This window comes from Prionailurus viverrinus, chromosome A2 (genome assembly GCF_022837055.1).
Source record: "Prionailurus viverrinus isolate Anna chromosome A2, UM_Priviv_1.0, whole genome shotgun sequence".
Classification (NCBI taxonomy): Eukaryota; Metazoa; Chordata; class Mammalia; order Carnivora; family Felidae; genus Prionailurus; species Prionailurus viverrinus.
The window spans coordinates 22,481,078-22,494,849 of record NC_062562.1 but is presented as its reverse complement, the minus strand read 5'-3'; the positions used below and the strand labels follow the sequence as shown (position 1 = coordinate 22,494,849).

At 45.0% G+C, this 13,772-nt stretch overlaps 1 protein-coding gene across 1 annotated transcript in view; it reads right to left on the bottom strand.

The window, feature by feature from the left end:
- CACNA2D3 (calcium voltage-gated channel auxiliary subunit alpha2delta 3) overlaps positions 1-13,772 on the bottom strand; it is an 865,909-nt gene that overhangs the window by 213,043 nt on the left and 639,094 nt on the right. The window contains exons 14-15 of the mRNA XM_047850751.1: positions 8,357-8,428; positions 7,038-7,118 (exon numbers count right to left, since the gene is read on the bottom strand). Coding sequence (XP_047706707.1) covers positions 7,038-7,118; positions 8,357-8,428 — 153 coding nt within the window. The remainder of the gene's footprint in view (positions 1-7,037; positions 7,119-8,356; positions 8,429-13,772) is intronic.

The window sequence follows — 13,772 nt, the reverse complement described above, 5'->3', positions numbered from 1 at the left end:
TGTGTTGGGCATCTCTACCTGGACAGCCCCCAAGTACCTCAGAGTCACCCAGCCCAACACGGTGTTCTTTTCTGCTCCTCTCTGTGGGGGCACCACCCATCCACCTGGACTCCTAAGTTAGAAACTGGAGCATCAGCCTTAGACTTCTTTATTTATTTCATCCCCAACTTCTTGATCCAAGTAATCACTAATTTTTCTTGTAGAAATTACTCGTATTCAGGGATGCTTCCCTACCCCACCATCCATGTAGGTTTAATGTGACAGACTTCCACAATGGTCCTAACTGTTCTTCCTGCCTCAAACAGAGGCCCCAACAAAGCCATGCTCCAGACTGCTCAAAGTCAAAAGTAACGCCGACCCTGTAGCTCCCCTGTGTAAAACCCACTAAGGACCTCTTGGGGCCGGGCCCCTACCTAAGTACCCATCTTTACCTCCTTCTACTCATTGCCTCTTAGGGCGCATGGCACTGACAGTTTTCTCTTCCACCCACACCTTTGCTCGTACATGCCAGCTGTCCAGAGCACCTGGCCTTCCCATCTCCCCCAGCTAATGCTCACCCACGCTGTAAGCCCAGCATCAGGATCATGTCCTGTAAGAAGTCTCTCCTGACTCTCCCCATTGTACCCTCCTTTCCATACCATGTTTCCATAAACCCTGAGAATCTTCCCATTACTCCCTTCATCCTAATGCATGAATATGGGACACCAGCTTTTTCTGCCTCTCAGCCCCTAGCTGGTTCTTTCTCTCCTCTGCCTTGTTCTAAAGGCAGTCCCCCGACCCCCATTATGATGGGCCCTTTGTGGGGATGGACCATCTCACTCATCCTGGACTTCTACAGCCCCTAGCATAACATCTGGCACATGGCAGGTGCTCGAGTTGAGGTTCACATGTATTTAAGACATTTAGCACTTTACCGAAACGTCTAGTTCGTCTTTAAAGTTTGAACTAAAGTAGATAATAAAAATGAGCCGAAAAGGGGAAGCTGATGTGCCATGGCAGGTGCAGCTCAGTCCTTTGCAAGGCTGTACCTAAGAAAGTCTTCCTGACATTCAGAAACTATCTGGTGAAAATCCTTCTCAGGTGGGTGACATGTAGCTATAACCTAATGGAGATGTAAGAAAGGAAATCCTAGGTAAGCCTCAAAACACATTCTGTGGATAAACTTCTCAGAAAACCAAAAGCTTATAGTTAAGACAATGTCCATGCTTTGTTGCTGGCCACGCATCAGTATTCCGATGAAATCTCTAGTTTTTGTCTCCTCTGAAATAGAACTAGTCTTCCTGTCCGTTCTCATGTGCAGTCCCAGAGAGTAGTAGGAACGAATCAGACACAAGGCCTTCCAGTACGTGGGGCTGCCAAAGGGCCATCGTCCTGAAACATGCTCTCCTGGAGGCCAGGAGCCTCGTGGTTCAGCACCCCAGGGAGCGAGGTGCTTCCCTTCCAAGTGCACAGACTTTGGGCTAATGAAGTGAACCCAATTATAAAATGGCTCATTATGTTAACAGAGGCTGTGGTGTCTGGAAGTTATTGCTGGGGTGTCTGGAATTCTTAATAAAAATTACAGGAAGTCTGATTGCTTGTGGGAAAATCTATGAAGCTAAGGGAAAAGAAAGAATTCTATCTTCTGGGAAAACCCCAAGAGCCAAGAGCTGACTCATCTTTACAAGGTGTTAATCAGGAGGAAAAGGTGTGAGCCACACTCTGCTCCCTGGAGCTCTCCTCTCTTGGATGAGAGAAGCCTGTTCGGCTGTGGCTGTCCCTGGCTGACGTACCTCCTTTTCCCAAGGCTCTTTGTGGGAACCAGAGAAGGGACAACCTAGGTTAAGGCATGTCGTACCTGTGTCTCCCGTTCCCAGGGGTCAGGCTGGGAAATAGGAGTGAAATAGAAGTACCTGTATTTCAGGCCCTGTGGTTAATGTTCTGTAGCTGATCTTCCTCTAATCTATTGTTCTATTTCATTTCATTTATCTTTAATTAGCTGAGTTATGTTGAGAAAGTTACTGTAAGTATCCTCAACTAACAATGGGGCCAAGTGGTACCCACTTCAGGGAAGATAGTAAGGATTCAATGGGAATAGTGCATATAAAGCCCTTTTACCATACCAAACACACAGTAAAAGGCTCAATGAATGTTTTATTGTCTTATTTTATTCCAACTATTATATTATTTTTAGTATTTTAACTATCATTTCAACTACTGCTATTATTACTGCCCTTTATTGTTCCTAATGGTTTTAGGGCAATGTGGCTAAAATCATGGCTTGCTAGCTGTGAGACTTGGCAAGCTACTTAAGCTTTATGTGCCTCAGTTTCTTTAGCTATAAAAGGGGGGTACTGGCAAGGTCTACCTATTAGAAGGGAGATGATGCTATAAAGAGCTCAGCACATTGCCTGGTAGAGGAAACTGTGAGGAGAAATTGAGGCACAGGGTCATCATTATTACCTATTATGTTCATACTGTCTTGATCGTTGGGCATCTATCAAGCAGTGGCCCTGTACTTGAGTTTCTACATCTTCTCATATGAAATAAGAGATGTCAGGGGGCACCTGGGTGGCTTAGTCAGTTAAGCATCTGACTTCGGCTCAGGTCACAATCTCGCGGTTTTGTGAGTTTGAGTGCTGTGTCAGGCTCTGCACTGGCAGCATGAAGCCTGCTTGGGATCCTTTCTCTGTCCCTTTCTCTGCCCCTCTCCCACTCGTGCTTTTTCTGTCTGTCTCAAAGTAAATACATAAACCTTAAAAAATAAAAAAAAAGAGGTGTAAGAAATGTTTGCAAACATTCTGTAAAGGTGGGATGCCCTTCCTTAAACACTGAGCCATAAATTCTGGGCATCTGGGTTTTGGGGTTTCAATAAAAGTAAGGTCCACTATCTTTCAGCGCCTCAAATCCCTCCCTCATTCCTGTGGCTTTCTGTCTCTGGGGGAGCTACACAGTTTTCAACACTTGATTATGTGGGTTTCGATCAACCAGCTGTCCTATCATGCCTCTGGAAACCTAACTCCAACCATAAAAACTTTGGTGGTGGATGAAGCTGGTCGTCAGTGGCCCAGGGTGGCAGGAGGACAAAGGGCCTTTGTCATCTCAGTAAAGCCAAGCAGGAGTGTTCTTTTACTAAGGAGGCCCCCTTTTGTGAGCCTGAACACCTGATTTTAGTTCAGAGTTCATTTCCTCTGGTTATGAAGGTGACTTTCTAATTTTATGAGCTAAATGGCATCAGCATATGGGAACAGACATGACTTCCTTGTTCAAAGAAGTTTCCTCTTCTAGGAATGGAGCAGGTGCCAAGGACAAGACAGAAAGTGCTGGAAAGAGTCAGACCCTCCAGTCTGGGGGAGCACGGGACATGGGCTTATGCATGGTGGCCATGGTGCTGGTGTCCATGCTGAGAGGAACCCAGAAGGCAGGAGTGAGGCAGGGGCATCCATCGTCCCAGGCTGAACAATACCCATGGTCCTCACTCCTCAGCTGCCTGTCATCTTCCCATGCATGACTTTGCTTTCTTAAAAACAAAACAAAACCCAGAGTGTGGGTTATTTATTTTATGTGGCATGCAGAGCTGGTATGGAACTTACTAGGCCAGGATCACTAGTGAGAGCCAGCCCTTTCAAAATTTCTTCCATCATTCCAATTTATCAAAGAGAGTTGCCACTTAGTATATCTTTAACACTTGCCTTTCATACTACCTTAAAAGAGAAAGAACAGATCTCAAGTTCAGAACCCTATATTATCAAGCAATCATTTAATACTATTTTTTAATTAAAAATTTTTTTGTAACATTTATTCATTTTTGAGGGACAGAGAGAGACAGAGCACAGGCAGAGGAGGGGTAGAGAGAGGAGACACAGAATCCGAAGGAGGTTCCAGGCTCTGAGCTGTCAGCACAGAGCCCAATGTGGGGCCGAGCCCAAGAACCATGAGATCATGACCTGAGCCAAAGTCAGACACTCAACCGATTGAGCCACCCAGGTGCCCCTATTTTCTTTTTTTTACAATTCTTTAATATTGGCCAATGACACTTTGTTCTTTGCAAATGGTATTTCCCTTTACAATTTACTTAAGTGAGGAAAGTTTTGAGTTGATGTACAAATGGACTGTTATGTAAATAATGGTGTAGATGGTATATGAACAAGGCAACAAATCATGAAGTATTACATGAATGGCTTAGATCTGCCCAAAGCGCATGGGTCTAGGAGTGACACAGACCTGGTTCAAATCACATTCACCACTTCCTGCTCAGGTGGCCCGAGCTCTGTGAACAGAAGCCCTATGAACCCGAGTTTCCTTATGAGAAGAATGGATACAACAGCCCTGCACTCATCTGAGGGGCATTTGGTGTCACGATGTGGGCAATGCACTTTGGACAGTGCTGAGTACTTGGCAAATGTTATCTGCTAATATTATACCATAAGACTCCCTGCCTGGTACCACAAATGGTGTTTTAAACGGCCATTTTATGCATATCTCACTTTGCATCCAACCCTCTGAGGGATGACATGATCATTTTGGCTGCAGTCATCTGCTCAGCTGATTTTCTGGGACAAGAGTTTACTGCGATGCCTGGTGACTGGCTGAGCCATTGGCTTGCTCTTATCCTGACCCTCTGTCAAAAGGTAAGGCTGTCCTTGTTGTCAACTGCCTACAGCACATGACCTCGTATCATAAACTTTTCCTCAGGTCTTTTAAAATTCTTGGAAAACCCCACTGTTAAAACTGGCAGAGGATCCCAGAGTATGCTCAGCTCGTCATTCAGTTAAACCATCGTTTTGTTGGCATTGCATTTTAGCAAAGGTCCAATGGATGTGAAGCCCATAGTTGCCTGAACCTGGCATGGGAAAGATATGAACAGCACTATGCTGGCAGCATCCCACATGAAACAGGGCCAGGAGGCCAGGAGTCATTCCCATCACCTTGACCACTGTGTTACCCTAGTTAACAATAATGGTCAATGCTTCACGCAAGTCTATGAACAGGTTGTATTGTTATCACTGGACAGAAGAACTAAGGATTTGAGAGACATGTCCACCCAGAACTCCTCAGGGATGGTGCTGGGACCCCAGTGTATCTGCCTCCAGAGCACTAACCACTGCCTTCCTCCTACTGAGGTCCAAGAAGATCTCTGGGCCCCTCACAAGTGTGGCTAGGCTAGGAATGGACCCTAGTGAGAAGCTCAGCATGTCAGAAGAAGGTGGTAAGGAAGGGGGACTGTTAGCCAGTTAGCAATCTCAGACTCCTGGCCCAAAGGAGCTTGCCTACCTCCATACTGGGCAAAGGGAACTCTTGTCAATCTATGAGTGGGCCAAAGTAGAGACAGGCAAGCCAGTCTGCTTGGTGCTGGGGAAGAGGGGACGGGTGTGGTTTCCATCCTCGTGCAGTTAGGGGAACTGTGTCGGTCCAAGGGACGTTTCTCAGGACTGGGAGTGGGGCAGTTCTCTGTCCCCTCCTGCACTCCCACGCCTGTGCACACACTGAGATAGCTCTTGGGCAGTTCCAAACGCATGGCTGTGGTGGGGCTTGAGGGGACTTTCGTCTCAGCACCTTTACATTTGCTTCTCTGTAGAACTGCTGCCAGAGAACAAGTGAGAATTTTCTATACGGGGTTCAAGGACTGTCTGGGCCATCTTTTTCAAAGGTCGTGTCAGTCCCTGGCTCACTTGTGTATCAGAAAAATATAATGATCACATCTCAACTTACGACTTCACACGTGATTGTTCAGGCTGGGGTCAGAGGAACTCATTAAGAAAATCAGCAAGTCCACTTAATGAAAAAGTACCCGTGTTGCTCAGTACCCGTGCAGGAGGTTTAAGGACAGGGCAATGCCACTTGATAGTGGCAAGCAAAGGCTGAATTAGGAAAACACTGTTGTACAGGAAGTGGGGTGTGGAGCCTGGCTGTATTGGAAACCAGGCCCCTGGTAGGTCTATTGCTCTGATTTCACTAACGTGCTGATTTAACCACAGCAATATACCTGGAGCAGCCAGGGAACATAAGCAACAGTTGGTGTCATCCTCAGGGACCCCGAGATGGCTACTGCCACTAGTCACCTTCTTGGTGACTGCCCGTCCTCTGCAATCAGCCCAGGTGGCAGAGCCGTCCACCAGCTTTGGGTGGGTGCTTGTGCCGTGCTGGCCTGCCCCAGACACGGCAGACTCTGGTTTGCAGATGGCTGGGAGGTCACTCTGGACGGAGCTGGGAGGCCTGTCATGGAGACAGGGGTAGGTCTAGCTGAGGGTGGCACTGTGACAGTCCATGAGAGGCCCTCTGTTCCCAAATGTAGAAGCACTAAGTAAACTGAAGAAATAGTGCCTGTAATAGAGTGCTGGGAAGTGCAGTGTGGGCCGGACAAAGGGGCAAGCATGGCCCGTACCCTCATCCCAATGCAGGGCTGGCCTCTCATGTGGAGTGGAGTTCTGGCATTTCCACCCCAATCCTGAGTCCCTTCCATCTGAGCTCCTTCTCCACTGCCCATGCCTTACAATGCTCTTATGCTGGTCTGCACTCGTGGCTCGCCAAGGTTTGCTGTGTCCTCTTTGCTCCAAAATTACCTACTCCACTCCCTTAGTTACCCCCAGAGTCAAGAAAAAGAAACTTATAATTTTCTTAGTGCCATGGATTTTAATTTAGCATTAAGAGCATTAATTTGCACGTACACCATCGCCTTCCAGGATAGAGGGTATGCATACACAAAAGCATCAGAGACCATTTTCCTTTGTGCCCCATTGGGTTCCTGCTAAGAAGTAACATATTTTAGAGGGGTCTCAGATTAGGGTGAGTTAGAACTGGTTTAGAGGACCATCAGAGATGTAGGACCCGTGTAGACCCATATAAACATATAGACTTCCATGGACCCACACAAACCTGGGTAGCATGTGTAGGCCTAATCAGATCTGCGTGAGCTGTTAATGTACTTACCAAAAAAAAAAAAGCCTACCAGAAAGAGAGTAGAGGGGCCTCTTATTTGATGTTTCATTACCACTATGGCAGGTTGTGAAATTATCTTGGACACTTGGCCCTTGACTATGAATTAGCTGATGCATTACCTTGTATTTGGGGATGGTCTTCAGAAGCTCTTTCACTGGGACATCTGTGCCAACCACACCCAGAAGAATGCCCTTTGATCTCTGTTGGAAAGCAAACATTAAGCAATAACAACAATAGTAAGTTACTTTGGTAGAAGGAATAGAACCTAGTGACAAGCCATACACCATAGATCACTGTCTAGTACCTTCTGTAAGCTTCTAGAAACCAAGGATTAACCCAGATCTCTACAAGGCCCCTCTTCTACCCGCCCCCCCCTCCATATTGCTAGACAAGAATGGTAGCTTCTCAAACACTCATTACCATACTTCTCAATACAGGCCTATACCAGGATGCCCTAATAGCCATCTCTTCTCGCTCCTGAAAATTCAAAATTAATGTGAAGTAGCACAAAAGTTTCAGCAACTAAGGACTGTGACCATTAACCAGTTTATTTTAGGGGAGCTTCCTACAGGAAAGACTTAGCATGTTAACCGCTTTCTCAATTTACACTGCCATCTGGTGCCCAGAGGAAAGAGATAATAACCCTCACATTTGTAGCTGTGTATTGGCACCAAGGACCAAGATGAAGGAACAGGCCCCCAGGACGGGTCCTCGTTTCCAAAGTCAGTGTGATGCATTGAAACTGTCCAGGTCAGAAAGACCTTCTGGAAGAAGAGACACATTGCTACTGTCTATTCTTTCCCCCCAGTTCAAGTCTACCTGGAACCTCAGAATTTGACCCTTTTAGAAATAGGGTGTCATTGCTCTGAGGTGAAACCATCCTGGATTTAGGATGAGCCCTGTATCCAGTGACTGGTGTCCTTATAAGAGGACGGAGAGACCCACGAGAGGAGGAGGTCACATGGAGATGTAGGCAGAGCTTCCACAAACAAAGGAATATCCAGGCGCTGGAAGGATCTTCCTTTAGAGCCTTCCAAGGAAACGTTGTCCTAGCGACGCCTTGATTTGGGGCTTCTAGAATCCAGAATGATGAGAATAAATTTCTATTGTTATAAGCCACCCGTTTGTGGCCCTCTGTTACCACAGCCCAAGGAAACCAACACAAGGCTGGTCACTATAAATTGGGGAGGGGTCATTCGATTCTCTCTGGGTTTTTCCTTCCTCTGGTCATTGTTCACTTAACTTTGGGAAAAGTGTTGCATCCTGTAACATGACACCTGCTGGAATTCCTCTCATCTATTCTTGATTAAAAGTGAGGACAAATGATATATCCCCTATCCTTAACACAAATAAAGAAAGGTCACCAGGGCTTGAGTCAGAGGGTATCTGAGATAGCAACCCTCTTAGCATCAAGCAGGAGCACAGCCGCTGTACTCACGGTTTCATTCTGCTTACTAAACACAGGCATGGCGACCGTGGTCATCAGGACGAGGCCCTGATCATCGGCAAGCTAGGTGGAGAGAAAAGCCAGTTACCTGGGAATGATCTGGAAACCACAGATGGCTGGAGGCCATGGCCCTCGACCGTCTCATCCTTTCCTGACCAGGGGCCACTGGGAATGGACCAGTGCCCACTCAAGCCAGTAGCCTAGAAGAGAATGTAACATCTCTCTACTCTGACTCAGAGATAAGGATCCCAGTCCATGGCTGCAGAAACAAAGTCAGTTGCCATCGATCAGTCCAGATATCTATTACCATATTCAGCCATTTGGGTTCAAATAAAGCCTTGTTTGGATCATAGTGATTCATTTCATTTTATTACCACAGATTGATTTTATTCTTTTATACTGCAGACGTTTATGTGCAATATGTGCAATATGAATGCTTCTCCTTAATCTGAAAATTGAGGATCAAAAAACACGAGCATAAGGGTTTTATGAGTTGCCCCTGCTGGAAACAATGGAATCTGGAATCATTTATTCCCCCCAAGGTAGCCAAGTCAAGGCCTTTTGGTAGCTCTACACATCTCTGTGTGCCAGTCCCAGACAGAAAACAAAACAAAACCAAAACACAAAAATAACTTGATCATCTGATCTCTCAAATCACTGCTAAGAGGCTAACATTTCTCCTGAAATAACAACCCTTGAAATACGGCAAACAATACACTTCTGTGACCATCTGAAGTGCATACAAATGATTGAGACCCACCGTCACATCTGCTTTTCACATCATGTTGGGAGGCATGAAGAAACCCTTACCCTGCCTTAATAACAGATGGGGAAACAGAGTCCTGGAACACAGTAGGCATTGGTCCAAAACAACCCTGGTTTTAATTCTCAGCTTTGAACCTTTATTAACTGTATTTGTTAAGCCTCCATGTCCTCATATGAAATAATGCCAATTATTTCCCAGCATTGTTGCCATGATGATAAAATGTGAAACTTCCCAGCATTGTACCTGGCATAAGGACATGCTCGAAGGATGCTGGTTTCTTTTCCCTGTCTGAAGGTCACATGGCTAGTAAGTAGCAGAGTCCAAAGTGAGATCAAGGCATGTGACACTTCTGACAGGGACCAAAATTAGGATGGAAAAGTCTGGTGGGAGAAAGATCCCTTCTGGTTTCGCAGTCCATTCTAGCCTCAAATGAAGCAATCTGTGAACGAGAATCCACTATCTTCAGTTTACGGTGCTTTCTGATGTGTACTTCTCCACAGCTTAGTTTCATAGAAAAATCAGGTATTATTCCCTCAATCTTCTTGGGAAGAGGCATTTATGGAGAAGATTCTAAAATCTAGGGGTTCCCATGGACTGAGGTCTCCATGGACTGGCTGGCCTTTGGAGAAAAGGTCATTAAACTCAGTCCATCTTCCACCAGTCTTGTTCTTCCAATAGATTCCTTGAGCTATAGGGTCTCAGTATTTGCAGTGTGGTTCACAGAATATCAGCAGAATTAGTGTCTTAGAAATGAATAATCCTGAGCCCCACTCCAGACCCTCTGAATCTAAATCCTTATTTTGATAATTGGTATCCACATGAAAATTCAAGGAGCATTATTATAGGGCAATCCTTTTTACCATCAATACTCATGATAGCCAAAGAGAAGCCTGTAGGAGTAGAGAAGAGCTCCTAACAGAGACATATGGGGCCATGTTCTGGGTTTACATATCCAACGTGGGACCTGTATTCCTCCATTGCGAGATGAGGCAAGAATCTCATGTTCACTCAAGGACTAGGAATTCCTGGCGTGATGGTTAATTTTATGTGTCAACTTGGCTAGTCCACAGTGCCCATTATTTTGGTCAAACACCAGTCTAAATGTTGCCATGAATACATTTTTTAGATGCGATTAAGCAAACTCTGATAAAGCAGATTACCCTTCATCCTGTGGGTATGTCTCATCCATCAGGTCAAGATCTTAGGAGAAAAAACAAGTCCCTCATGTAAGGAAGAATTCTGCTTGCCTACTACCTTCTGATGCAAGACTGCACCAGCCCCTCCTGCCAGAATCTCCAGCCTGCCAACCATCCTACAGATTTCAGATATGCCAGCCCCCACTATCGTGCAAGGAAATTCCTTACAATAAATCTCTCCCCCCCACACAGATGATATATATCCTACATATAGAAAAAATAACTATCTATCTATCTGTCTGTCTGTCTATCTATCTATCTATCTATCTATCTATCTATCTATCTCCTATGGTTCTATTTCTCTGGAAACCCCTGACTGATACACATGGTAATCACGTAATCTATTATTTGGGGCAGCCTAATTTGGGTGTGAGAACAAGAAAACAAACTTACTACTATATCATAATATTATTAACTAAATAATATTGACCATGAGATGGTAATGACAGTTTGTGAAAACATGGTTCCAACATCTTGCTAAAAATACTTAAAGTATCTATGGCCACCACTGGGGGTATGGAAGGCCATTTTCAAAGGCAGAACCAACACACTATAAACATCTCTCTTAGAATCAGAGATCTCCCATATTCCTCCTCCTTGATTAATCCTTAATGCTATACAGAAAACTGATTTGAGCTGATCCATAACCCTGGGCAACTTCCACTTTGCAATTCAAATCAAAATTTCAAATGATGCCAACATGTATCATGGATGAAATCAAAACACACCATTGACAATAATGAGAAATGAAGCTTTTTCCTGCAACCAGTAAAAATCAGTTATAAATCACTGGTAATTGTTCTGGCACAAATACAAGATCGTGGGAAACTAACTTCAAAATATTAAGTCAGAATACAGTATCAGCGTCACTCAGAGGCTAATTCTATAAGTAATTACGGCCTGTCATTACCTTTAAAAAAATCCCCATAATGTTGCATGTGAAAAACCATTCATTTTTTAACCAAACCCTGGTAAACAAAGGAAATGCAGTGATCTCAGTCTAGCCACTATCTGTGAGCATATGTACTCTCTCCCTGGTGTAGTTATGGCCCAGATTTGGACTGGCTTGGCCAGAACCCTAAACTGTAGTCTACTTGATGTATATAGCTCACCAGTGTGGCCACAAAGGCTGGCGGGGCCTGAAAATATCACATGCATGACACTAAGATGTTCCTCTGCACCCACCAGCTCCATCTCTCCAGTCTCCACAGATCTGGGGTCTGCGAATCTTAAACTGTCATGGAGAAGAAAGTTAATTTGTGCTGTGAGCACTTTATGATTGAAAGGTATTCTATAGTCCTGCCATAGGAAATAGCAGCCATTGGCAAACGCTTTTTGTCCAGACCACCAAGCAGGAGTTATGCAGCCAGCCACAGCCAGACACCCTCTGTCCCCACACACTAGGGGGTCCTTGCTTTTCTGTGGCCCCCTAACCTGTAGTGGCTGCTGAGGCAAGAGCTGCTTATGATTCATACACATGGCTTCCAAGAAAAATGCAGAGGTAGAGTCAACATTCATTTTCCAAAGGGTAGGAATGGGAGAGAGAGGTCACCATGGTCCATCTGGGAAAAATCCCATTAACTCAAGTCCAAGTGGGAATCCTAAAATGAACTCCCATTCAATTACATTTGCCCAGGCTTTGAACGGGCCTCTGAAATGCTTGGTTTTGGTGCTCTGTTGTATAATAAGTGTATATTATTCCATATCCTTCATTTCCTATGCTACATAATGGGGACCGTTCTGGTATCAAAGGAAATGATGAATAATAATACCGAACATCTGGTTTATAAAACACAAACTTGCTCAACAGATTGACTGCTTCCTGTCAGCTTCCCAAGTTAATCATACATGTGGGCTCGTATGAATATGCATTTGGATTCATGTGTGAGGTACATGTAGTGATGCCAGTCTTCTATGACTAATGCTTGATTAGTTTCCCACCAGTGGCACTAGCTGGCAGTGCAGACAAGTCTTGGGTGTGGCCCCAGATAGAATAACCACCAGAGTTCTGGTCTATTGCTGTTGCTGCTGGTCTACTCATTGATTCCCTTTATAAACATTCCTTGAGCATTGGCTTATGGGCCAAGTTCCATGCCATGTGCTGGAAGATACCTAGGCATGAGATAGAGGTCTTACTCTCCAGGGACCCTAAGTCTTCCAGAAGAGACAGAAAAGCAATGGGACAGTGGGAGAAGAGCTGGCTGAGGTGGCCACACTGGGTCTCATTGCATGAGCAGAGAAGCTATCTTCTTCAGGACTAGCCTGGACTGAAGTAAAAATGTCCAGCATTTACTGATGTCTGTCAGGGTTTATGTGACAGATTCAGAATGCTTCCTGAAGTTCAGTTTAACAAAACCAGGCACAAATCCCTGCTATATAGCAGTTCCATCCAGTTGCTTTGTAAGAATATGTATCAGTGGAAAAATGAAGCGGGAGACATTTTTCAAAACTGCCCAGTACTTTTTTTTTCTTTTTTCCCCCTCAAATACTACTCCCTTTCTTTAGAGAAGTCCTCTACATCCCTTTCATCAACAAGGTTCTCTTGGCAACTAATGTCTCCCATCCTACATGTCACTGGGCATGGAACCGAGGCTGAGCCAACCACGATACTACACACACAACACACACACACACACACACACACACACACACACACACACACATGCACACAACACCCCGCCCAGGCCACCTGGTTTTTTTTTTTTTCCTCCAACATGGAGCTAATAGGAGAAACTCTCTACTTCCCTTCGTGGATAGTTATAAGAATGTAAGACTGACAACCATGTCCTTTCCCCATAGAGAAGGGACTGAGAAAATAAAGAAATAAAGTCAACCTAGAGACAGGAGGAGAGGTGTGTGTGTGTGTGTGTGTGTGTGTGTGTGTGTGTGTGTGGTGGGGGAGAAGGAGAGGCAGAGAGGGAGAGGGAGCAAGGAAGAGGGACAAGGAGAGAGGGAACCAGTCCCTGGATGCCTTCATCCCTAAGCTCAACCCCATTCATGCTATTTTCCATTACTGGGGTCCCTGGGGCAATGTTTTGTTTTTGCCCAAGTGAGTATGGATTGGATTTGTAACTCTAATAACAGAAGAATCCTGACTTGCACAAGTGCCAATATTGACTACAGAAAAACCTAGGTAGCTACAGATATTCAGTGAAGTGGTCCCAAGCACCTTGTACAACCCACACAGGGAGACACTGCAGAGGCCGAAAGGGCCAAAGGAAAGATAGTCCCAATATGATGAGTGGCTGTGTGTCTTTTCCACAAGGGAGGAAATGTAGGTATCCCTAAAGTACCCAAATACTGAATGGAAATAGGCAGTAATGGGCAGCCATCTGGGGAAATGATGACTCTTTATGATGGTATAAAAACTATTGTCATTGGGATTTTGTGTAAAACTTTCATAACAAATAGACGTTTGCCTGCTTTGAGAAAAGAGCCTGCGTGA